The 27,269-nt window shown below is 39.0% G+C and overlaps 1 protein-coding gene across 1 annotated transcript in view; it reads right to left on the reverse strand.

Annotated features, from left to right (window-relative positions):
• Window positions 1-27,269, reverse strand: part of USP22 (ubiquitin specific peptidase 22) — a gene marked incomplete at its 5' end in the record, with an annotated part of 107,719 nt that overhangs the window by 39,791 nt on the left and 40,659 nt on the right. The window contains 3 exons of the mRNA XM_084270873.1: window positions 11,957-12,058; window positions 16,904-16,948; window positions 17,479-17,592. Coding sequence (XP_084126999.1) covers window positions 11,957-12,058; window positions 16,904-16,948; window positions 17,479-17,592 — 261 coding nt within the window. The remainder of the gene's footprint in view (window positions 1-11,956; window positions 12,059-16,903; window positions 16,949-17,478; window positions 17,593-27,269) is intronic.

Here is a 27,269-nt window from a genome sequence, read left to right on the forward strand (position 1 = left end):
TCAGTGAGGGGAGTGAGTGAGGGGCTGGGTGATGCTCACTTGCTGGCTGGATTTAAACTGTGACAACCTACTAGTATGTGTCAAGAGAAAAAAAATAAAGTCTGCAGTTAGCAGTGTTTCAAATCGATTCTGAAGGAGCTCTGCAGTATCCCTGTATCATGCTGTACCTTCAATTAAAAGCAATCACATAACACTTAAACAACTCTGGACTAAAGGCTCAGCACAGGAGATGCACGTTTGTAGCTTATTTAAAGAAAGAATTCCTAGTAATGATACAGAAATAATCAGCAACAAATGGAGATGAGATTCTAGAAAGGTTACTCTTTGCCAGATTTGGGAGAAAAATGCACATTTCCCAGCAGCAACTGCCAAAGAAGGCTTTACTACAGATTCTCAGAACAGATCAGCCTTTCCACATGTGCTACTCAGACACGTACTGTTGGATGAGCCTACAGGTAAGCGACATCCATGGAGCAAAAGGATCAAACACAAAAAAAGTGTAGCCTTTTGTGTTCTTATTGCACAGATGAAACAAAACCCCCAAGCCAGACAATGATTCATTCGAGTGCACACAGTGTGCCAGACACAAAGCGCTCTCTATACTACACTTAAAACATGTACATCATTGAACCAATTCACAAACTAATGATGCCAAAACATAAACCATTCCACAGCCCAGAGGAGTTTCCATTCTTTGCCTTCAGGCACACTCCCTGTGATTCCACTTCCCTGTAGATACTTTGGGAGTTCAGTGGTGTGCAAGCACCGTGTGCTCTGATTCTCCACAAAAGTACTGACCAATTACACTTATTTTTATTTCTGTTTCTCCAGGCTTAAAGCACTTCAAAGAAATTACTTGCCTTATTTGAACGGTGTGGGCATGATAAGCCAGGCTGAGAGGTTACAGCCTGTCATTTGCTTTGCAGGAACTGTATGCTTGGGTTAAGACCAAGCACACAGACACAGCAGGAGCCCTTGATGTCCTTTAAGTCCTCATCTTTCTGATTTGATGGTAATTGGCTCATGTGTGCACACCCTCAGCCTGGTAAAATGAGTCAGCATTCCCAAAATATCTGACAATACAAACAAACCAACCGACCAACCTCTTACGGTGAGTTTTTCATCCAGCCCGTGGAAATAGAGAAGCTGTTTCCAGGAAGACAAGGGACTGCAAGTATTTTTTTCCCTGTGAATCGACATGAACTAACATGCTTCCAAAACAACACAAAGGAAGTGGAAAGTGCATTGAATCTCCCACTAAAAATCAGAGGAAACACAGATGTGGATGATCTTGACAAGTCACCTCGTTAATCCCTCTACCTTAAAGCAGAATTAATGCTGTATTATTCCTCACAAATGTTTCCTTCGATTCTTCTTAAAACTCTTCAGTGATAAGATCCTCCAATATCCCCTGATGCACTTGTATTCTGAAGTGTTCCAGTAAATATGCAGCGTTTATGAACTACAACAACATTAATAAGGAATTATTAATACATATACACTATGGAATCTACAGATAAGCTCCTCTACCAGCAGTATTAGGTGGAAAAAAAATCATATTTCAAATAGGAATAGTTCTACAAAACTTCCCAGAACAAGAGAGGAGACAACCTGTCCAAAATACTGCGGTGCCATTGGTTTTCTCCAGTTTCTGTGTACCTGAAGGGGTGCATGAGTCCTTCAATGGCATGAGGCATTTTTTCCCCATGTACTTCCTCACAGGAGGGAAAAGATAAGAGCAGTTAAAAAGCCAGGAAAAGGCCTTCTCATAAACTAGGGTGACATAATTCATGCCTAAAAATTGATTTTAAAATATTTCTAAATGTAACAGACATTTATATTAATTTATTTTTAGTAAGTGTGGGGCAGGAGGGAAAAAAGGAACTAAAGCTAGGGATCTCTGCAATATGCAAGACAAATTTTGAACTTTTTGGTAAGTCACCTAGGCCAGGAAGGGACCCATGAGCATGACACATAACTCAGGGCAAATAAAAGCCTTTTTATTTTTCCTCAGGAGTTTGGAAAAAATCTCTATTTTCCTAGCTGTAATTTCTTCAGCATTTTTCCTGACCATCTGCATGACAAACCGGTTTTCTCTCTCAGGTGTCTCAAGAGGAAGCCAATGCGTTACATTCTCAAAACCAGAAAGCTATGCAGTATGTAACCATCCATGGGAATCACCTCTATTCGATTCTCTCAGCTGAAATGAGTAAGACTGAAAGAGACATTAAGTCCTGCAGCAGAACTTCTAGCAAACTTCTCTGAAGTCCATCTTAGTGCACCAAGATCCACTGAACAAATACTGTCTGCTGTGCTTCATCCTGATCCAGTCTCTGTCAGGAGCTCCCAACAGCGAGTGAAGGCACCAGGGTATGTGCACATGCAACCTGGATCTCAAACCTTTCGAACACGCATGAGAAGGAAGCATCTTTCATATACAGCATTGGAAATAACCACGTAATGCTTTGATACTTGGTAATCAATTTGATTACCTGATCCCTCTAGTGCCTCAATCAGCTGGAGGAGAAATACCCAGCATGATGGGTTCCAGGTACACATCATATCAAGAGCCAGAGAAACAAACAGGCAGCTACTCCTGCACAGCAGAAACCATGACATGAAATGCCACATATACATACGTGCATCACACAAAATGCCTTAGGTGAACAACAAAGCCACACCCCTTCCTATCACGGTGCTCATTGTAGGCTCAGATATACAGAGCTGAATGGATTTAAAGCAGCTGAATAAAGGTACAGAGAAGCTCCTAAAGCAACCACAGAACGGAAACAGACCCTGCCCTGTCTCACACCCCCTACAAAGCAAAGGGCAAGACATTAAAGTCCTATGAACCAGAGCGTGGTAATAATGATTAATCTGATAATTGCAGGAAGGTCATGGAGAACAGATAGCAGCCAGCCAACATCAAAAAAAGAACATCAGCAGGCAAAGAACAGGAACCGTGTTTGTCAAAACAAACGCAGGATGGATACAGAGCATTACAACAACTGGCCTTCCAAAGCTAGTGCAGTTCTAGGTATGGTAACTTGATGGCAAAGAAAAAACAACTTTAAACAGAATGAAATACTTCCAAAGGTAGCACAGAATAAAGTATTCTCTTTGCCCTCCCCCAAAGCAGCCAAACTTAAAAGCTCAGTGAGATCTTGCACGATCTGCACAGAAGCACAAGACTTACAGTGAGAAGCCTGTGCAGATGGCATCTCTGAAGAACAAGAGGTACTCCCACTAAACTGACAAAATAGAATTCACACCCGCAGCCGTCCTTTCCCCCCAATATCACACCATATGCTGCCTACAAGTTTTTTACCCTCCCTCACAGATTTCACAAATTAATAACTTAAAGAGTAGGCTAACTGCCAATGAAATTAAATGCATCCAAATATATTAATATGCACAAATTATTGTTGATGAACTGGCACAGAGCTATTCCAACAATCCACAACACACAAACCATGCCACATGCTGTTTATGCATATTCCTAGCTTCAGTATATACTGTATCTACCTTCTGTCCACACAAAGCCCAACTCTAGAAGCAGATACTTAAGAGCAGAATGGAAGGTCATAGTAAATATAATCCAAATGCAATCCACAAAAGAACAAAACTGAGATGGAGATTACTGGCCTTGTTGAAAATGCCACGCTCTCTGTAATGACACGGAGTTAATCAGGCTAAAATACAGTGGTGAATCAAAGCTTGTTCCTTTGGATTGGGATGCTTTGATAGTAAGAAAAAGAACCTTCTCATGCTAAGGGCAAATCTCTGCCCATGATGCAGTGTAGCTACACAGGCTAATTCTGAACTTCCTCATCTCATGCTTGATTTAGAGTTTATGAAAGTATCTTTGCATTGACTGCACCACTGTACAGCAAAAATATACCATCCATTTCAAGAAAGGCTTTGGCTTTCAGATGATCACTGTATGGTGTCAACAAAGAGAGCAACAGTCTATACTGTCACAGTGTGGTAAAAAACCAGGAGACATACCTGCTGACCCCAAGTTTGCTCTCAGAGAAAGACAAATTCTGTGCCAAGCACTGCCAGCATACGTCTCCTTCTGTAAGCAGCCACTGTTCTGATTCTTTTTTAAAAGCCAGTTAAAAACTACTTTAAAGAAGCACCCCAATAAATTTTCTTTTGTTTTAAGCAAACAAACAAAAATACTTTCTCTAAATAAAGGTATCTTGCTGCAAAAGGGCCAGAATCCAATTCTGGCTATATATTGCTGTTGGGTTTTTCTTGATGAGAAACCTCCCATTCCCATAAAAACCTCTTCAAGCAGATGATGACAAGTGACTAACATTTACTGCATTTTTCATGTTAAAAGTCTAGTGCTTTGATTGCATATTGAAGTTATATAATGGCTTAGTGAAGAAAGCACAGCACAGGAAAAAAACCCCAAGACTACCACTAGAGAGATAGGTAAGACAAATAATTGAGTCAGCAAACATTTTACACTTGGAAGTTGAATCAGCATCTAGGAGGTAAAAAAAGACTTTTTTGTGTTCCTGCCTAGCTGGAGCCAAAGGATAAGGTTTCATCTGAAGAAGTGCAGAACACAGTTTTAGAAAAGTTACACTGAAACACTCTCTGTAAACTAAAAATTATGTGTATGGATCAGTAACAACTGTGGAATCACTTTAAAAAAAAGTCCAGAGGAGGAAAGTCAGGTTTGAGTTAGAAGTCTGGAACATGAGCCAAGGCCTGGATTAAGAACCCTGTCTTCTCAGGAATTTCACATTGTGAACACACACAGCGTATCTTCCTTTGTCTCAATCCCCAAGAGCCACCTAGAGTTACAAATTTAAAGTCTTTTCTATGCAAGTAATATGAATGGCAACTTTCCAAGACAGGATAACAGAAGAATTCAACCCCAACTGCAATCTGCTTATTTCACATACACATTTTAACTTCATACAGTCTGCAGGAGTTGTATTTGCGGGTAAATATCCCTGGAGATCAGAATTCCAGCTTTACAAACTTTGATGCTTATGTTAACATTCTTCATTTGCAGCATTTTACATTATTGCAGCTCCACACATTGGTGTGTGCTCTTATTTTTCCATTAATAAAACATGCAAAACAAGCTTTGCAGGGAAAGGAAAAAAGTCAAACCAGTCACACTTTTTTTTCTCTGTTTTTGTTTTTAAATAAATTCTAAAACCTGTATGAAAACCCACTATGGTAAAATATTCCCAAAGGTTCTACTCAGATGCTATTCTGTTTGAAGCTAAACTGCTCCCCCACATAAATCCATGCAAATTAAAACCTTCAAGCAGACCCCTGAACCTAAGAATCTTCTCCAGAACACATTTAGGCATCACTGCAAAAACAGTTTCCAATGCCAACCTACCACCAACCAGGCTCAAGCTTCAAGGTAACTTCTCAAAATTGTTTTTTGACATTTTGTTAATTTTTACTGGAAACAAAGCAAAGGCATGGGATTTATTCTGTACACTGATACTGCAAACAGCCAATCTCAAAGTACTTCTAAGAGATGCTAAGAATACTCCTGAGCTACAGAAGTTGGGGCTGGTGGTTTCTTCACCACTGCAAGAAGATCAACCAAAAAATACTGGGAGGCCTAAAAAGGGCCAAAACTAGCCATGATTTCCTGGAATACATAGTTTTATTTTCCAAGCTATCCCACTACTATTGCCTGATACTCCCTAGAGAAAAGATGTTAACTTTTTCATACTTCAACTTGTTACAGCATTTTTACTTGAAAGCAGGACTAAACTCCTGGGGAAAAGTTCTTTGTAAAGGGAAGCTGAATCATTCTTTCATTCATCTTTCACAAGCTGAAAAATATACTCTGCAAGTTTCAACTATTCTGCAATCATTAAGCAAAAGACGGGGAAACATCTTCTCCTAGTTACTTCCAAAGAGCTTTCTTTTTCTTTTCTCTTGGGGGAGGAACAACTGTGTATAAAGGCTGAAAAACTTGGAGGTTATCCATATACACTACAGCAGGAACAATAAACAGCATTAAGCCCAAAAAGGTCATTTATATTTCAGAGTTATTATTGATTGATAAAAAAAAACCAGAAGAAAGAATTAATGGAATTATCTACTATTTACTTTTAAAAAATTAAGCTAAATATGCAACAACATAGGGCAGCTTCTCAAACAATTTGTCTCCTTCACCTGGGATCCTAAAAAAAAAAAACCCCAAAAGTGTGCTTTCTGTGTAACACTGACTCCCTGGCTTACTCTAATTTCAAGCCTTCCTGCAGTGACAAATCCAAGAGCAGTTAACCTATGCTAGCTTTGCTGTAGACAAACAAGACTATAGCTCAGATGCAGCAAAAGGAGGTTCCCCGTTGCTCCCAGCCACACATCCCATCCCTGCGCCAGCCCTTCCTCACGCCAGCTCTGGGCGTGCGTCAGAGCCTTTGTCAAGCTGCTGAGTGTGGTAGAACATTTCTCCTGCAAATCCACCATGAAGCACAATGTTTTCTGCCAGGTTAATGCACTGAACAGACTCCACAACCAGCTTGACAGCAAGAGAGTGAATACCCAGGAGAGGGTGGGATCATATGGCTAGAACTGAGATAGTATGAGCAGGGACCCCACCCCCTCTTGTTCCTCAGCAGAGCTAGCCTAGGATTAAGTAGGCATTCTGAAAAAGCACTGTTAGTAAGTAAACTTCAGTGATAATGTGGCTGTCCCTAAGCTTACCCAGGAGCCACTGAATCACAGATAACTCAGTGACTGCTGTGAAGATAAACCATACCAAATGGCATTACAGCAGTAATGCAAATCGCTTTCTGGCTCCAGCTTTGGAAAATTAGGTGACATGCTCTCAAATGACAAATCAATACACAAAAAGGCTACTGAAACATCAAATCTAGAATTTTCCATTCAAAAGGCCTTCTGTGGTGGCAAGCTTTACATTTGGTGTTACCCAAGACATCAATGTCCAGTCTAGTAAGGCTTTCTGAAAGCAAATCTCCGCAAACCTCAGCGAGTAAAAGTAACAGTGTATGTTTTAGAATTCTTAACAGATTCACACCCCTCTAATTTTTCTTAAAATTCCCTGGGAGCTTTGGGAGGAAAAGGCTTTTATATAGGTTTATTGATTCTAGTCCTAGAAAAATATTAGACAACTCAGTCAATGGTCAGAGCTCATGACAAGGTAAAATAGGAACAAAAAAGCATCTCCCTGATAGAAAGGTAACATTTGATTCTACTAATCCAGTATTTTTAGGGAACAATTTTCCAACCAGATAACCATTCTAATTATGAAGTTAGACGAAAAAACCCCACTGGTCTCAGAGGAAATATTCACCTGAGTAGCCTTAAATATGGTTTCCCTTTCCTTTGGAGAGCAGTCTGAAGAAAAAAATTAATGATCAGAGAAGCCTTTGCAACATGCACTTTCTGTGGTCATGAATTTGAACATAAAAGCAACACTGCTCACAAATCAGTAACTTTCAAACTAAAGTTACAGCTTGGTGCTATACCAAACCATGTTCTTCATTCCACTTTTCCATTTAAGCTCCCTTAAGCAGCATTCAACTAGAAAAAGCACACTAGAAAGCTGGCACATTCACAAAAACCTTCCAAGTACTGATGTTGTCTTCCACACCCCGAAGTTACCACTACTTCTACAAAAGTCAAAATGCTTCCAGTAGCTTGTCTAGAGAACCAGAAGTATTTTCCAGGCCACTGTTTCTCCTCCATTGCCATCTTTACACAGGAGCTCTGCTGCAGTCTTCATTCCAGTCCCGCTGCTGTCACATCACACTGCTTAGCACTGCACAGCTGCAAAAACCACCTGCTACTCCCACGTAGCTATTGTTTTTGCCACCTCCCTGAAACCTCATCATTCTTCCTGAAAGGGATTTGCTCCTTCTCCTGCAAAGGCAATATCCCCTCTGCCTTTTTGCAGCACTGCAAATGGGAATCCCAGGTGGCTCCTGCTAATTATCCATGTGCTTTGGGAGTCTAATTCTTCCCAGTGTTAATATACCAATCTTTAGCCATAAAGTCACTTCATACGCTCATAGGAGACCAGCTGATCCCACGCTGATACTTCATGTACTCAGGAGAGCTGAACCACCGGGAGTATTAAATGATACCAGAGCAAGGCAAGCTTTGGAAAACACTTCCTGAAAGATTCTGCATCACTCTCACTTCCAGTACAAGCCCATAACAAAATATTTCCTTGTGAATTTGGAGCTTGGTCATTACCCTCACTCACTGAGGGCAGCCACTTCACAGACAGGAAGAGGCTGAAAAATTAAGATTTTCCTTTCACACTACTAGAATCATTTAACCTTTAAGTGTAAATTTAATCTGACTTGCCATATAAAAGTTTTGGTGTTTATAGGATTCCTGAAACACCAGCTTCAACCCAAAATCAAAGTGAGCATTTCTAGGACTAGAAATAGTCTGTTAACTGAATAATCTAGGCCACGATTCCATACTGCTGCTGAGAAAAACATACAACAACTGAAGAAAGCTTGAAGTTCCACTCACCCTCTGCATTGCCCACACTCCGCCATCCCTTCAGCCTGATCTAGCTCACCTGAAGGCAGCGGTGGGAGCACAACGAAAAAGGCAGCATGCTATAGCATCTGGGGCACAAGAGGTCTGACAGCATCCTGAGCCAATACTGCTACCAAAGAGCATATGTTTACGGTCTAAGAAGACAGTATAGTCTTTTTGAATGCCTTGAAATACAGAAATTCCATCAACATTTCATGTCTGCTAGGTCATCAGAATACGAAGTGTCCCACAAAATCCATACTATGTCAGTGGTTTTCATCATGGCTTCTTCCATGTAGACAGTTCCACATTTCCACTTGGTTAACAGTGTGTTCCAAGTCACTCTGAAGATGCTTATGTGCAACACTGGGAACGGCCCTTCATTTATATCCCAAAATGAAGGAATCAGCAGTTTCTATAGCCTGGAGCAGTGCCCAGCGTGAGTTTTCATCTGAAGAGCAATTTGCTCAACAGCAAAATAGTGATTCAAGCAAAGTTACCTATTTTATCTTCTTACTAGCTGGAAAAATAACTGAGAGGCAAACACACTCCGTTTTAATAAGGAGAACAAATGCCATTTATGAGGGTTTTGTGAAGTTTTTGTCAAGTTTTTGGTTTTTATGAGGATGTAAGCAAGAAGTTCCTTCTCTAATGAGTTTCTAATTGTCACATAAGTAGAAACATCATTTAGTTTTGCTAAATCAAAAGCTAGGAGTTTTGCACAGTGTTTCCTCTAATGAACATTCATTCCAACATGTTTATTTCATGACTGACCGTTCTTCAGCTTTATTTTTTGTTATGGTGCCAATGAAAGACAAAGGATCTCACAGCTGTATTAAAAGTTTAAACAGCTCAGAAAAAGTAGCAGACACATGTAGCTGTTTGACAAGCATCATGAGATTGCTACAAACCTGGAATTTTTAAAAAATCTCTTCATGTACAAAGAGGGTTCTGCCATAGAGTAAAACATTCACCTACAGAATGTCCTGTAAATAATTTAAGTGTAATGGGAAACTACAACAAAACATATTTTACCCACCTAAGTTTGTTATCCGTATGAAGAACATCAATTTTAATGTATTTTTGTTATCAGGGCTAAAAATCACATGCAAGCCCTTCACATACACAAGTTCAGTATATCCTCTCAAGGCCACACCTGTCTGTGTCCCAGTATTGTCCCCCCTACTTTACTTACAACATTAAATACACTTGTCTTACAGAAATGCCAAAACAGTCACTGGCAAAATAACCATTTCAGAAGGTCATCACAGAGCAGTTAAACATGCTGTCTTCCAGCTGACAGTGTATCTCTGGAGGTAAGACAGAAAGCGCCAAACACCACTGGCATTCCTCTTAAAATAGCTTTGCAGAGAGCATTTTATACATAAAAGGCAGCTGGTTACGCTTCAACAGACTCTTCTGTAAACAGAACTGATCAACAGATGTGCAATGCTTATAGATGGTTATCAACATAATCTTCATTTTTCAAAACCAATAAAACTGGACACCATGCCTATTCTGAGCCATTTACCTACCTCAGAAGATAAAACTGGATTCACTAATATCTGCTATGGGATTGATAAAAACTTCATGTCAAAAGAATTGAGTGTTAGAAAAGAGAGAGAAATGGGAATGTCCAGATAATTGCAGCATTTCAGTCTGCATATAGGCTCTTCACTGATCTGAAACTGCAAACAGACAAGTCAATGTGAGGGAAGTGAAGGGAACAAGACTCTGAAGCAGATATATATTTAGCAGCAGGTTGGTTAGAGAGAAAAGGCTCAAGGACAATGGCAGGTCTTTTCTTCCTTCAGCTAAACCCCCAATGTATTTTTGTGAAAGCAAGCTAGTCTTTTGCTTTTAACCGTAGCCCAAAACTGCATTATGTCTCTCGGGTGCTTTGATTCCCCCCCCCCAACTCCTCACTCTTTCTAAATCTCAGCACATAGACAGCTCCAGGGCTCAGTAGGAGAAATTATTAAAAGCATGCCTGCAGAAGTAAAGAGATCAGTCATTTCCCTTATCCCCCGTGTTTCATGCGCGCTCCCCCGCCCATGCAGCCTTGTACGAGATTTCATGCAACCACACATGGCCTTTTAAAACAGACTGAAAAATTTAAAATCCTTTAAGCATTCCTTCAAATTCTTAAGAGAAGCACAGATATGTGCTTCAATTCTTCAGAAAGGTCACATTCACCTTCAGAGTTCTAGCTTTTTGGGCTTTTTTTTGGCCCTGCACAGTTCTATTATCTTAAGTAATTTGTAACAGTCTTTACAAAACATACTGGAGTTTCATAACACACAGAATCCCAGTGTGAACATGATGCAAGCAGTATTTGCCTAGTTATTTTTTTTCCTAGGCTGCTTGAAAGTCCAGATGCCTTTCCAACTGTCCTTCCTGTTCCACTACTGCAAACACATAAGTCCTTTCTTTAGAATTACTCTGTGCTTCTCAGTCCACTTCTCCCCCCTAAATACACACACAGTTTGGATTAAATATGACTTACTGTATTAGAAAGATGACATTAGAATGTTTTAGCACTTATGTTCAATGCACTTTGAGAAAATGTAAGTATGCTGGAAGTGTGATGTGTTCTCATAAAACAGTAAGTAGCTTAAAAAACCAGTTTCACATAGCTACATCTCCACCTTGTACCTTCACCATTAAAATGTTAATGTGTATTTATGAAAAACATACAATAATCTTCGTCAGAGCTTTGTCAGGAAACTGGTTTATTAGCCTCCTATCATCTTCAGAAGAGGTTGTCAGGAAGCTGGTTTTTAAACCCCATACTCCCCCAACATAAAGATAGCAGAAAATAAATTGGGAAGCACTTCGTTTTCATCACCTTTACCCAAATACTCTCCAGCTCTAAGTAGCTATGCCCGCACTTCAGAGTTCTTTGCTCCAGACTACTGAACTCTAAACATTAAACATTTGATGAGCATTTCAAACCTGCTATTTGACACACACTGGAGAACAAATTACATCTTTTCTGAGTCAGTATGAAATTGAAGAGACCTTATTTCAAGCAGAAAGACATCTCCATGCTTATTCTCTCTACTAAAACCAGATTTACCAATAGACTGCTATAATTAAGGATACACTTTAAGGACAGGATTTTCCTCCGTACACCTGCATGGGATCTCTGGTGAAGACTGAGTTGAGATAACATATACTGATTTCTGATAAGGTGTTTAAAAACATATTGTCAATAGGAAAAAAAAAAGTTCTGCTTTGTATCTGTTACACAGATGAGTCATCAACAGTACCTGAAGTGACAGAGCAGGTATCTTTCTACAGTGAAAGAAACATATTGTTAAGTTACCCTAAGGAAACTACCACAATTACCTCATGGCAAAAATATTTATAGAAAAACACCACAGGATTTTGAACACAAAGTGGCTGAGAATCAGCTTCAGGAAGCGTTTCTAGAACTCACCTATGGTGCAGTTTGTGGTTATTTTTCTCCGCTTGGGGTTGTGTCGTAGCAATTCTAACTCGCGTTTGGTGGGCTCCCATGTTGAGTACTTCTCTCCAATGCCTAAGCAGATGAAAACAAAGTTTCAGGAAGTTGTTTAGTAAAAGCATTAAAAACTCAGTTCAAATAAAAACTTTCAACACGCTGTCCATTAAGTTAGAGTCAATCAATGTACAACTACAACAGACTGATTTCTTTTTACCCTACCCCCAGAAATATTCTTCAGGAAGACATCAACCAATATTCCAACAAGTAAGAAGTTGTAAAGAGAGAAGCACTTCTTTACTATTAAGGAGTACCTAGCCAAATCAATTTGCCATGATTGGATTAAAATCCTCCTTTCAGTTAAAAAAATTTCCAGCACAAGAATAAATCTACTGTTACTCAAAAACGTATTTCTTTGTGCTCAGAAGAGGTCTAACATGATTTTAGGAGGAGATACATGATAAACAAGAAATCTCATGACCTACTTTAACAAATTATCAAATAAATAAAAAACTGACCCAACTTAATGGACAGATACAGGCTTAATATTTACAGATCAACAGCAGAATTTAGTAATTCAATATACTAAGCAGTTACTACATGTGTATTAGGATATACCAGAGTACAACCTTTCCTTATAACCACTGAAGTAGGACTGGATGTCAGCAAGTTCTAAGACTTGAGATTCACTTCAGTGAAATTACCTAACATTACCTAAATGCAAGTAGTCGTAGTAGGTTTAAACGTAACCTTCCCCCCACCAACCAACCAAAACTCTCCAAATACTTAGCTACCCTTTCTTACTAGCTGCAGCTAAAATCTGCCATTATTCTCTTTAAACATCAACACTTTGTTTCCAATACATTTCTTTTGTTCAAAGGAAAGTGCAGCAGAAATGACTCGGGTAAGTAGTATGGAGAAGAGATCTGAAGTAAGCACAGAGTTGTGTTCAGTGTAAATCTGATACAAGAAAAACACAACAGTGAAGACCTGTGTGCTGACCAGCTAAGTACTGCTGCAGCATTTGAGGTAGCACAGAAAAAAAATCACTATGCAAGGTCAATTATAGTGAGTCACAAAAGCATCTTGGCATTAAAAATAAAGAATAATAACATGACAAGCAATCTATTCTAAAACTCAGGATTAAAGTCAATTAAGAGTTATTTTTCACAGAATGCATGGAGCAGAAAGAGTGCTGTGCTACAGAAAATAAATTATAAATCATACATATGAAAAGGAGTAGAAAATATAGCTAGAGGCTTACACATTCTGCATAATATACATTAAATTTTAATAGCTCTTTGATCTTCATTTTCAGAAATAGCTATGCTTGTCAGAAGCTACCCACCCAAAACCGTTCAATTCATAGTTACTAGTGACCCTCCAGGTTCTAGTAATAAAAGGTCTCATTTTTCAGATTCCTGAGGACTAGAAAATTCTTATTTACATGGATGCACCCATCTCTCACTTCGACTCAACAACAGACTATGCAAGAAGCGTAAGAAAGAATACCAGAATCATATAGTCCCTTTCGTTTATCCAAGGTTCAGCATCAAGCTCCACACCCAGGAAAACAGAAAAGGAAACTAATTACTGTGTAACAGATTGATGAGATAAAACAGCTGCAATGCTTTGAATACACTACACAGTACGCATAGCCAAACGAACGAAGCAACTTTAGAGACGCACATATGGACAGTTCACATATGACAGAACATTGGCTTGCAACAAGTTTTATATTAGATGGCTTCAGCAACCCTCCTCATATTTGTAATACTCCCTCAGGAGTTTGTATGAATTGGTTTGTAAAAAAGCTCAAAGTCATTTTCAGCATGGTGTTAGTACCAGCTATTGCACCGGCCAGCTGGAGGCTTGAACTCTCGCATTCAGGTTCACAGTAGTTTAAACATGGCCAAAGACAGTTAGCATAATATGACAATGGGATGAAATATTGGAATAATAATAATAAAAAAAAAAAAACCACCACCAACCCCAAACTTGGATATGTTTAAATCCTGGTTTAAATCAAATATAACAAAATTCACACCTGGAAACACATGTGCGCTCAACTTCAGGCATGCAATAGTTCCACATCTGCCAGTGGGACTATTCATATATATTTATATATAATCTATATATAATTATATAGCTTAAATGCCTTTAGAGTAAGCAGACCAAAGCATTTCACAAGAGCAACTCTTCAAGTGAAGTTAAACATGGCACGCTGGATTACTTTGCAGGATTCAGGATGAATCAAATATCATTCAATTAAAGAGAAATGAAACCAAACTACTACCCATGTACTGTTAATGTCACAACAAACACAGAGCAAAACAGACAGAAAACCTTCGTACAGAAGCCTTTCTTCAGAAAAAGCACAAGTCAGAGACAGAAATTTAAAAAAATGTTCTGTTTTGGCTTTATAATTCAATAAAAAAACCTGATGTTTTACTACTTTTTTTTTTTTGAAAAAAGACAGAACCATTTATTGGGAATGGTTCAGTGTTTAAAATTTAAAAACCACACAAAGAAGGAAAAAAGGTTTATTAAAAAATTTAGTAACATCCACAAACATGCCAAAAACTTCAATCTAAACTACCTTAAACAGAGATTTACCAAACATGCACCAGTTACTATTTGCAACTACAGGAAAATAGTGTTATAGGAATGAGAATTCATAATTTTAAAAATGATGCTATGAAACAGCCAGAGATGCAAGTCAGCATGTGAAATCTCCATCCAAGAATTAGTTTTATTAGGTCAAATACACAAATTGTCACTTTTCAGAGACTTTCTCAGGGTCATATGGATGAGTGAAGGAAAAGGTGACAAAGGCTCTAGTTTATAAAAGCCACAATTTTCCAAGTAATTATTAATAAAGATTGCTTACTTTGCTATACTTCAGCAAGCACCCCTCTTCCCCCCAAAAAAATTGAAATGTTAATTAGAATGAAGGGCTCCAGGTAATTCTCACCTCCCTCAAGATTAAAGAATATTCAATACCAGAGGAACAAAAAAGGCAGAGTTGCAATTTGTTCAGCGTTATATCATATAACCCTGAACTACAGCTGGACAAGGGAACTCATCACACTAAGAGTTAATATCACAAGAGTATGAAATGAATCTCGTTATATCTGGGGTTTTTCTTAAAGTTGGTTTTCCAGGCATCATGTTGTTATGTGAGCATCTATGTACTAACACCCTTCAACCACTGTGGATGCAAGCTTGAAAATACACAACATCAACACTTCCATTTTTAAGTCCATCTCAGTTTTTGCAGACTGGATTCTCTTCTTCAGTTCTTGAAGTTGACAACACCACCGGAGGTAAACTAACTGTGTAACAGAGACACAAAACCAGAACACTGGGCTTGGGGTTCACACTAATCCTGACATTCAGGCTGCAGAAAGAAGGGTTCCCTCCTGCTTTATACTTTACATTCAGGTAACATGACTCACTATGGGAAAGAGGGGACAGCCTGAAGCAATGGAGAAAGAAGGAAAAAAGATGACTTGATTCTCCATTGTTTCTCCCATGCATCTCCCTTTCTCCTTAGATAATTTTGTGGTGAACACATGTGGTTTTCACAACACAAAGACATAAAACAGAAGCTCCTATGCCATGACTTTAAAGAAGGTCTATGCTGTGTACTCCAGTTGTTTAAAGCACACTGCAGTTTATTCCTTCATTTGATACCTTCATTGGTCATTACTGATTTGTTCTCTGGGGACAGAAGATGCAATGTAAGTATTTTTAATATACATATATATATATATTAAAAAAAAAAAACCCAAATTATATATATAAGACCTTTATTAGTCATTTAACCAGTACAGAGGTTTCTTGCCTGGCAGTTCCTCTTGGTGATTCTTCCCTTCACTGTACAACTCTGTGGTCCAAGACAAGACAGATAATCTTGTAGCCGTAATTATCCCAGAACATAAACTATAACAGCCTGATGTCCATTGGAGGACAAACTACCTACATCTCAGTCTGGAAGGCATAAATACATCATTTGCTAAGAAGAATTTGAATTTGCACATTCAAAAGTAAGGAACTGGGGGACTTCCCTCTTTGATCACATCACAAAGAAGTGGTATGTTGTAGCTGGTTAACTTGGTGCCTAAAACACCACAGTTTAGAAAGGTTTGAAGGCATTTTCAGGAGACATGAATAGCCTAAATGAAAGCTTTAAAACCATGTTTCCATTTTGTCTTGCTTTGAAAGTCAGTGCTTTGTGCCAAAGCATTTTAAGCTCTATTTTCTTGTTCTAGGACTCACTGGGAACCTCAATAGCCTCCTTCCCTCTGATTCAACTCCTACAACATGGGGAATAAGCGGAAAGTAGACTGGGATCTGTAGTAGAAACTAAGTAAGAGCAGCTATACTTTTGATACTCCATCAGAAAAGCTCCAGTTAATACGATGTTAGCTGCTATTTTTAAAATTGGAAATGAGGTTAAGAATGGTTTGAAGTCATATCAGCCCTGACTAAGGCTGTCACATTAAAACAGGATGCCATGGATTCAGTAAGAGACATTACTAGACAGAAGTCATCTGTCTTCGAATACAGACTTTCCCACTTTAAGAAAACATACCCCCTAGAGGCCACTGGAAATGGAAGATGACAAGCTTTTATAACTGATGCTTGAAGACTACTCAAAGATAAGTGTTGCTTCCTTTCCATTCCATTCCAAAAAGAAAAAAAAAAGAAAAGGTCTGTTTTGGAGTAGTTCTATCAAGGAAAGGGCATATGAAATCAAGTCTGCTGTAATTATTCAATCATTGGAACATATCCAAACAAGAGAAAAACAATTTGCACGATAAAACTGGCATTCTTAACTGTGATTCATGTCTAAAATGGCAGGATAATCAGCAAAGGGACGCTTGTTAGTGAAGTGCGTCGCCAGCCCACGCCTCTTACCTGTCATTGTACACTGGTAGTGAGAAACCACTGTTGGGGTGAAGGCTAAAAAAGAAAAAATTAGGGAAAGCAAACTGAATAAAACAAATGTGTGTACATATATTTGTGTGTAAATATTTCTACATAGATACTGTGCGTGTACCATGAAAGCACAGGTGTGTAAGCAAGCTGGCACGTTCTATTAGAAAAAAAAATCACACACAAAGGTGGCATTTCATGTGAGGGGAACAGATTTTTTTTGCCTATATCACCTAAATTAGCCTAAAGGAGCAGACTGTTACATTTTCTACCTAATACAGATCTGACTCTGATATTATGCAAGTTTTGCAGGATTACTGTTAGACAGTTGTTGGGTTTTTTTGCAATTAAAACTAAAATAATTTTGCTACAATTAGGTGTGGCGCACATGTTAAACTAACAGTCTAACTCCTGGACAGTAACAGCTAGACATCTCTCTCTCCAAAGGCCTACACTACTAGCTCTACTTCCCTTTACTGTTTTTTTTGCCATTGACAAATGGGAGGGACAGGTATGATTAAAAACAGAAACAAGAAATTCAGGCAGGAACACCAAACCTTGTAATTTCCAAGCTTTTCGTTGTTCTTCTTTGGCAATTTGTTCCATGTCTTTGTCGTATATGTAATCTTGACACATAAAGCAGTATATACCCCCATACAAAAGGTCTATGGCTGCAAAACAGAAGGGAAGTTGGGGAAGAAAAAAAAAAAAAAGAAAGAAAAATAAAGTGAGTTTATAAACCAGAAGACATTTTAAAGCAGGCTTCCAAGTCAGGTACTCTTTCTTCTCAGGAGTCCGCAACAAGTGAAAACTGTACCTTAGAATCTGGAGGGGGGAAAAAGAAAAGAAACAAGGAAATTTCTTCCAGTTACAGTTGTTCAATTGCTTCTGGCACAGCAAGAAAACCGTGCAAGACAACAAAGCATTAGCTGCCTTCAAGTTGTTTGGAATTCACAATATACCTTTCCAAGACATTAAATAACCAAAAGGCAGAATAACAGTTACTAAAATACATGCAGAGCTAATACTCTAAGATTTGATATATAAGTTTGAATTGTCTTTTCCTAAGATTTCAGTAATTTCTATTCAAAAACATTGAAGTGATTAGTAAGCACCTATCTAAATGAAGGCTCAAACAGAAGCACTGAAACCTCAAAGATAGTGGACCAGGGGAATGGTTTTCCAGATCAGTTTATTCCACATGTTACACGTTGCTCAGTTTCTTGTTTCACACACCCTTTTAGAATGGACATACAAATGCTGACCAATGGTAAAGCATTTTTCTTACATAACTCTAAAAAAGAAAGCTATGAAATTAAATAAATGAGCTAACTTGGAAATGACATTTAGCTCTCACATATACTGAGGAAGAAGTAAGTGCAAACTAATCATAGCAATTTGCTGGTTTTCGGTACAGAGATATGGAAAAATCCACTATCAAAGTTTAAAAAAATTCTTAGTCAGCTCCTACATTACCATGTGCACCTAGCAGACAGCTGAGAAACATAACCATTCTCCCTCAAAAGTCTATCCTCCATTTATATTATTTCCAGATAAAAAGCATTACTAAAATAAAGATCTCACTCCAATGGGAACTTGTTTTAAGCAAAGGAACCACTGCAACATTAGGTGGCCTACAAGAAGCAGTGCTGAATCACTCCAAAGCCCTAAAGCCAAACGACATGCAAAGCAGCAGGAATTCTGCTGTGGGTCTCATCAGGCAGAAGTGAAGTGTTTGTGCTCCCCTGTTCCTGGGCCAGTGGGTTTGCTAAGTGTGGCATGGTTTCTTTCTAACCACATCTATTCCATCCTTCACAGCCTCTGCCCCTCGCCTTTAGTCCTGTAATGCCTTTTTTCCCCTCCTCCTACTCTTTCAAAAAGTATCTTTTCCCAATTATTACACTGTTTCTTAGTTTTTCTATTTTGCAATAAAGGAAACAATTACTTTGAACAGCTTTGTGCAATGTCTATTGGCTGTCACTTGCATGCTTCGGTATTTTATGCTTTTGTTTTGTCTCTTTGGACCACAGTCAGTTTGCAGAAGAGGATAAGGACTGCTTGTGTTACCTTGTGTAATGTCTGAACACCAGAATGTTCACCCTGGTGCCCAGAGGACTTCATCTCCTGCAGCAAAATATCACAAAAGGGGGTAAGAATCTTAGCTGCAGTGGAGATCAGTAATAAAACACACTATGCCACCGGGGTGGAAAGGGAAGTGAAAAAAATTAATCACAATTAAGCTACAGAGTATTAGAGTTGTGTAATATTTACTCCATTACCTATTGCACTGCCAGTTACACAGTTTTCAAACTGCTGAAAATCCAAATTATTGATCTCAAAACACAAAATCAAGTATTGTTCTCCATGTATTTAAGAGATCCCACAAAGAGCCCTCTTCCTCTTCATATGACAGAACAGGGATGGCAGAATATTAAGTAAATAGGACTCCCTGGGAGCACTAATACTTCCTATCTGCCATCAGAATGGGTAGGCATACCTTCTGCTCAGAGAATTCCTTACTTTTCCCAACTTTCTGGATTTATAGGCTTGAATAACGAAGCACTGATGTCAAGATCAATAGCAACAAGAGACCACCTTACACAAACCACTCACTGAGAGCAGAGGGGTTTTCTGGTGTAAAGCACCAGAGGGTTTAACAGAAACAAGGAAACACTGATGGAGTAAAAGCCATAATTGTCCAGTGTCTGATTAAGGACTCTTGAGAAAATGTCCTCTCTCCAGCACACTCATGTGAACAATACCTTTGTATATATGCCAACACTTTCAATGTCATTAAAAAGACTGCAGTAGGTTTTGGACAAATTACCTCAAGCACTAGTGACAAGGCAGCCATACAGGCCTGGCTACAGCTCAAAGGGAGGGCAAGAGTTTCTCATGCAAGCCAAAGCACGGCTGCTCAGTTTCAGCATCCTCAGAAGAGAGTCCACTAGAAAAGGTCCTGAATTAATTACGTCAAATTCCTATCAGTTGAATTAAAAAAACCCCACAACCCACAAACTATACTGGTGTGAAGCTCCATCCCAAACAACACCTGACCAGAAAATTCAGTGAAAAATACTACAACAACAAAGCATGAGGATGCACATGTAATAAGTGTCATTGTTTCCATTACTATTTGGGATTGCAAATCCAACAGGAACAGGTCTCAGTCATAAAAGGTTTGGGAACAGCTACCTAAGAAATGATACCTAGATGTTTCACATTGATCCACTGACAACTCTTACATGATGCCCCACATTCCTCACAACAAAAATCCCTTTTACAAGGCTCCTCTAGAATGGGTCCCTGCTCCCAGCGTCCTGTATCAGCTCTTCCTAACACTATCCTACCAGCCCTCTTGGGAAGGGGCAGGAGGTGAAATAGTTCTATTTTAATTCACCTTTAGCTTAACACATGTACAGAATTGATTACACTGGAAAAAAAAAACATAAATTCAGTAGAAATACACTTTTTTTTTCTTTCAAAACAAAGACCTTTGAAAGGATCATAATGTCATTTTATTACATTTGATCCAGCTAGTTTCCTTTTTCAGGAATTCAAAATACTTACTTGTAGATCACAGGCAAAGTAATTTAAGAACAAAAAGACAACTTGGAACGTAACATCTTGCCCTCCTTTTATACCTTCTACGGTGACAACAAGGTACTGTTATTTTAAAGTCAGCTCTCCTCACACCCCCTTCACATACAAAATTCTGAACAGCTGCAACAAGAGAGAGAAAGGCAAAATATATCTCATTTTTAATTTAAAAATAAAGCTATCAGCCTGGAGAAACAATAAGGCATTACAGAAGATTATGTGGGAATGAGAGCTATTTTATCGACTTGTGCAAGTGACAATAAGTTTTGAAAGACAACAGCTCAGGGGGGAAAGTTTAAATTTAGGCAGCAAAAGGTCTTCAAACTCCATCTGGAAGCCAAGTGTTTTGTTTAAGCCCAAATGCTTCACTTTGCCAAATATATCCACTAAGATCCTTGTGCAAATGTTGAGACCAGAGATGATGGGAACATAAGAAGGATATGTAAAAAAGCAGAGAAGTATGCCATGTCCAGACTGTGCATGTACACACATCTCAGCCAGTTCAGAAACTCATGTGTTCAGTTTCAAGAGACTCAGGTGAACAGAACTAGCCTTGCTCAGCTGGAAATGGAATACTTCATAATGAACAGCAGACAGGCTTCCATCAGCTGTGACCTATTTGTGGAATCATCTTACTTGGAACACTGGTTGCATTCATGTACAAAACATACAGCAACACAGCATTCAGGTCAATTTATACCTGTATTAGCTCCACTGAATTTCTGTGACTCAAATCTTGGCATGCTGACACCCCAAAATCAACTCACGTTCATATTCTACACAAGTCACCCACATTTTGTTCAACCTCTGTAACAAACAAGACTAAAATTGGTAATTCTTTTAGACAGCATTCAAAGTCAATGTCCTAAGCTAAGGCCTTCTAATTTGTCACATTAAGTGTTAATCATTAAACCAGTTTCAGATAATAGTCTCAAGTCCACAAATAAGTGATTTTCTAAACTCCAGCCAGCTCTCCACTTGTTCTTCTATGTGATATATGAGCACAAAACAAGTATCAGGTTGCATTCTTCCTGTTCTCCTAGCACTTGGAAACTGCATCACAGATCAGCATTCCTGAACTGATAAGATACTAAGGTTTACTGATATGACTAAGTCTTACTAATGTCAATAAGGGACAAACAAATGCCAAAACACACTAGTAGACTCACCTGAGTCAACTCACATATTTGAGTTTTTGCCAGAAACTAGAGAGCAGTGACATTAAAGGCTATTAATACTTTCCCCTTATCCTTTCAGTCTCTTAAAGTGATCAGAGTCTTATCAACTCTACAAGTCATAAAATAAGTATCCAGTCCTCTTAATTAGTGATCCAAGCTAGCTTCCACCTAAGTCACCGAGAATTGCAGGGACCAAACTCGTGGGGTGGGGGATTATGAGGTAGAACCTTGGACTTCCTCCTTTTGCCAAAATGCAGCAGATACCAAATCTTTCAACAGTTAAGCATTATCCTTCCTTCCCACATTCAATATTTAAGATAAATAGCATTTTCTTCTCCTAATATTTGAGATAAAACTGGTCTATTAAGAACCTTTTCTTCTTTTAAAACAGCACCCACATAGTTAAGAAGTGTTTTTGTAGGCTGTGCCCTGAAGTCTCCAAGATGCCTACTGGCCGCATACAAATCGAAAATTTTAATACTCAAAGGGACTGATTTGCCAATCCAAACATGGCAAGTACCATACAAGGCTGCAAACAACTCAAAATGAGCAGCCAGGTGGCCAACCTCTATGCCATACCCTTGCCTGTGTGGTGATGTATCTTCCTACATCAGCACGTGAATTCAAGCCAGGAATGATGAGATACTCAGCAGAAAGGAAAAGTGTCCTAGTACCTCTGTGGAATCTAGATACCACAAGTGTTCTTCACTCTTAATTTAGAGAAACCAGACTGTCAAAAAAATTTGTTGATTTAAAAGCAGAACATGAACTTCAGCTCCTGGACCTCATTCAAAATACATACATCATGCACACACTACCCCAGCACAGAGGTGCACACAGCATGCCCAGCCTTAAGCTGCCCTGCACTTCCTATTATAAAGATATTTGCCTTCTGTCAGTCTCCTCCCTGCCCTCCTCTGACCCAACACACTTCAACAGTTCCCTTGTTTGCTTGAAAAGTGACAAGGATTAAATCCTCATGGCTAAAGGACCTTTTCTTGATCCCACAAAATATTATTTAGGTTTAAAGGAGAGAAACTGTAAAACACTTATTACTTAACTAACCTTGCTGCTTTTCTCAGAAATGTGGGGGCAGAATCCCCAAATCACAGCCACCAAGTTTTGTGTTCTTCTATACAACATGATTTGATGCAAACTGCTTGTATTCAGCTGTATGTTCTCATCTGATCAACCAAGATGTACTTCAAAGCACTATTTTCAATAAAAGCAATAGTAAGATCAAGAACTGCACAGAAAGTAGCTGGGTCTGAGGCAAGCAGATGCATACAGAGCTGGCTGTACACAGGTAAATATTCAGGACATTGGCTTGTTGGCTTTCTGAGGGCAGAGAATACTCCAGGTGTACAGAGAACGCCTCAGGAGTCATTTCTGACACTAAGAGGAGCTTTTGAGAGATGTATTGCAGGGGCTCATACCTACCTGCACTCACCAGAGCAGCTAGCAGAACACAACTGTGATTAACAAATGCCTGCTGCCTGGCTCAAAGTGTGAGCTAAGCTACAGGAAGATGTGTCACAGAGGCAAGTGAGACTTAGCCTGCAACCCTGTTTTTTAATGGTTCTGAGGAACAGTGGAGGTTCAAAGCCATACCCTATGGCTGACCTGCATATCCAAATTGCTTCACTCCTCTGCTTCCAGTGAGTGCCCCCCTCCCCTCACTGACATCACAAGGACATTATTATGGTCAAGTACAAAGAGTTTCTACTTCGTTATCAAATTTAATCTTTTATTACTGTAGTCAATGAGGTTATTTAATTCTTATCACAGCACTACCTAGCCCTCCTTAGTGTAAGCACTACATCTGAACTTTGGGACCATCATGAATGTCATACACAGATATAGTTCCTTCTCTTCAGGTACTAGAGAACAGTCACAAACCAGGACTGGTTCTGCTACTACAGTTCACGTATCCTACACGCTACTTTCAGTTTATTCAGCATCAGCCTCCCTTTATCCTGCCCCACATACACCACAATCCTTGTGTCAGCCCCGTCACTTCTACCTCAAACAGTAATTTCCAAGGTGGCAAAAGATCAAATTCTTCACTTGATCTAGACAAAGTAGGTCCAGTGTGTTTCCTTTTTCTAAGAAAAATCAGTGATATTATCAGAAAGACATACTAGTCTGACACAATCCATCTCTGACAGAACTATAAAACACTGCATCCTGTTTTCCATTTGCCTTCATCTCCTTAACAGACTTTTCTCAACACCCACACCAAACAAAACATTAGAACAGAATTCGAATTGAGAGGCTGCTAAAATGCCCAGCTGACCTCTTCTACCCCCATTCTGAGCCTACATGCAAAAGGAAAAAACAAACTGCTACTCTAACACTGCAACACACTGTGCTGGGAACTGGTTCAATTGCCCCTTCCACACAGAGTATCATGAAAAGTCTTAGCTGTTTTCTTTATGAGAGGACTCTACTGCCATCACACAGAATTAACACTACAGTCAACACCTTCCAACTCAAATGAAAATTTTAAAAAGTTACCACCATTCCTTTATGTAAGTGTTCTCTTTCTACATATTAAGTTTCAGACAGGTATGTATTAACAGCAGTAACCAGACTTTATCCTTTGACTGACTTCAAGTATAGAAACCAGCTTTTTGTCATGTTTCCTCTGAATCAGATAAAAAAAATGTAGTTATTTGTTTTCTAGGGGAAGCAGAAGCCTCTTGAATTCTACCAAAAAATCCTCAACTTAATCTACAAGCATTATTGTTATTATGCTCACCCACCCAGCTCCTCTCACCACAAATGTATTTATTGGCCTGAACCTTACATGAGCATATACTTAAAACAGTTCCTCAACAAACACTGTGATATAATAAATAATGAATGTATTTTAACAAGACTAATTCTGAAATCAACTGTTTGTCAGTCTCCTTAGAAACTGAACAGTACTCCAGTCTTCCAACTGTTCCTTGTTTAGTCTCTTAACCACCAAACCTCACTCCTTCTATTTCATCTACCCTTATTCTTTAACATAACCTTACAGCAGGCCAAGATTTCAACCAAAAACTGTATTATGTATTGTTTCCAAGACACTGCTGTGTTAAGGGTGCACCTCTAACCACACCTGTATGAAAAAAATTCTACATTGTGTTAAGGATTCCCAACCCCATGGAAATATCAGCCTGCCACAGTGATTGACTAACAAAGACTGTGCAACGCAGGGAGTAGCAAAGGCAGCTCCTATCGCCAGATCTTATTTACCCATCACCCACAGCCACACCTCAAGGAATATGTAAAAAGAAGTACAGTATTATTAATATACACTGAATAGGCAAGCAGAAGCAAGGGCACAGATAAAACTATACGGTCAGAGTGAGTGTCTAGTTTATATTGCCCAGGGAAGCAGAGATAACAAGGGTGGTGTTTGAAGAACACTCTGGACTACAGTCCTGAAGCCTCCTGAAACATACAGCAGTTCGCTGCAAAAACATCCCTTGCAGTGCTCAGACAGCTGTTACAGCTGAAATCTATGCTATTTCTTAGAACTGTGATTAAGTGTGCAGTTCCTGCTAGTCTCCATGGAGACTGGTGTTGGCTCAGCAAAAAGTCACCAAGTGTTTTAAAATAATTCCTGTTCATTTTTGAAATTTCAAAGCGCTCAACGCGCTTCTCCCTATCAGATGTTATTTCCCCAATGCAAATCACAGCACTAAAAGCAACCAAAAGCACCAGCACCAACTACAAAAATATTTTTACAGCTCATTTCACATGCAGCTGGAAATTAAACACCACAACATACACTAAAAAAAAAAAAAGGAAAAGAGAAAAGGAATCTCCAAAACTAGAAATTGAAGTCAGTTGTGCATTCTTCACAGTATTTGGGTGTATTTGGGTGCTGAGTACACTATATTTAGCTGCAAAAGAATCCTTTTTGTGATGATACAATACCCTATTCTGTACTTCAGCTTGTATAATTAATTCAATCCCTTTTTATCTAAAGGCTATTTCTTTTGAGAAGTCCCTTATCTGACATGGTCTTAATTGTATAGTACCATGACAATAACTGCAACAGCCTTCAAGCAAGAGAGTATCTTCAAAGGACCTCCCTCTTCTGCCCAGTTTTGTTTTTCCTTTAAGGAAACAGAAGACATTTCACTACTTCAGACAGCAGCAAGTTCTACCTGGCACAAAAATTGACTTGAAGAATTCAGGTTTCCCAAACATGTAAGTAAGCAGCAGCTCACAACATCTGTAATTATAAAGTTCTTTTAAAAGGTTTTCCAAAAATATTCAAGTTCAGTGGCAAAAACATCACAGTGTTTACACAGTATCCACAGATAAATAGGCAAATACTGTCTGCAGTCTCTATTTAGTACTGGATTTTTTAAAAACTTAAACCTGGCCATAAACTTATATTGACATAAGAGGGTGTTTTTATATATATATATATATATGTATACATACAGACACACACAACCCCTTACCAGAAATCCCTTGACAGAATTTACCTAGAGTAACCTGTGCTTCTGTGAAGTTTCCCAAATAATTTAATCTAATGAACTGACTTCAAAAACTCTTTGAGATTACACCCTGTAAAAAGCAACTTTAAAAAACTGTCATGGATGGTGGTTCTCAGTGGTTTGCTTTGGGTTTTTTCGGTTTTTTTTTTCTTTTCCATTCTTTAAAGAACAGTTGAGGTTGGCAGGCACCTCCAGAGGTGCCCTTGTCTAGCACTTCAGTTCAAGTAGGTCCACCTACAGCAGGCTGCTCAGGACCAGGTCCAGGTTGCTTTTGAAAATATATTTTGATAGACATCCCCCAACCTCTCAGGACAGCCTGTTCCACGGAGTTGGTCACCCTCACAGTAAAAGTGTGTTTCCTGATGATCAGACAGACCCTCCTGTGTTTCATTTGTGCTCACTGCCTCTTCTACAGTTACTGGACACCACTGAAAAAGCCTGGCTCCACCTTTTTTAACCATTCTTTCAGGTATTTGTACACACTGATGAGATTCCCCAGAACTCTCCTGTGAACTCAACAGTCACAGTGCTCTCAGCCTTTCCTCAGAAAAGCTGCTCCAGTACCTCCATCATCTTTGCGGCCTCTGGCTAGACTCTCCAGTAGCTCCAATCTCTTTCTTACTGGGTATCCCAGAACTGGACACAGGATTCCAGATGAGGCCCTATCAGCACTTAATTTCAGATGTCTTCCTATAGAAGTACATTACTTTTTTGTTTCCTTCTTAATCCTGAACTTGCCATTTAAAGAACAGCCATCTGTGCTTCAGTTTATACTGAATATTGCAGCCTACCTGGGTATCAAGAATTATCATCTCTCAAAAGCTTGCAACTTCATGAACATCAGGGATATCCAGTACTATGTTCCAGTATTCTATTTTTCAAGGCATTTGCAGCCTGAAGCTATACCATTATGGAGCTTAATTTTTTTTTTTTCCTTTCCTGACACATAAGGAGGCTGAAACTGTAATGATTTGCTGTTTTAAATAATTGTTTCCATAAATAGTAAGAATGTTTTTGAACAGAAGAACTCATTGGCATTGTACCAACATTTGTGAAGCATTTCAGGGA

The sequence above is a fragment of the Gallinula chloropus genome (assembly GCF_964237585.1).
Source record: "Gallinula chloropus genome assembly, chromosome: 15".
Lineage (NCBI taxonomy): Eukaryota > Metazoa > Chordata > Aves > Gruiformes > Rallidae > Gallinula > Gallinula chloropus.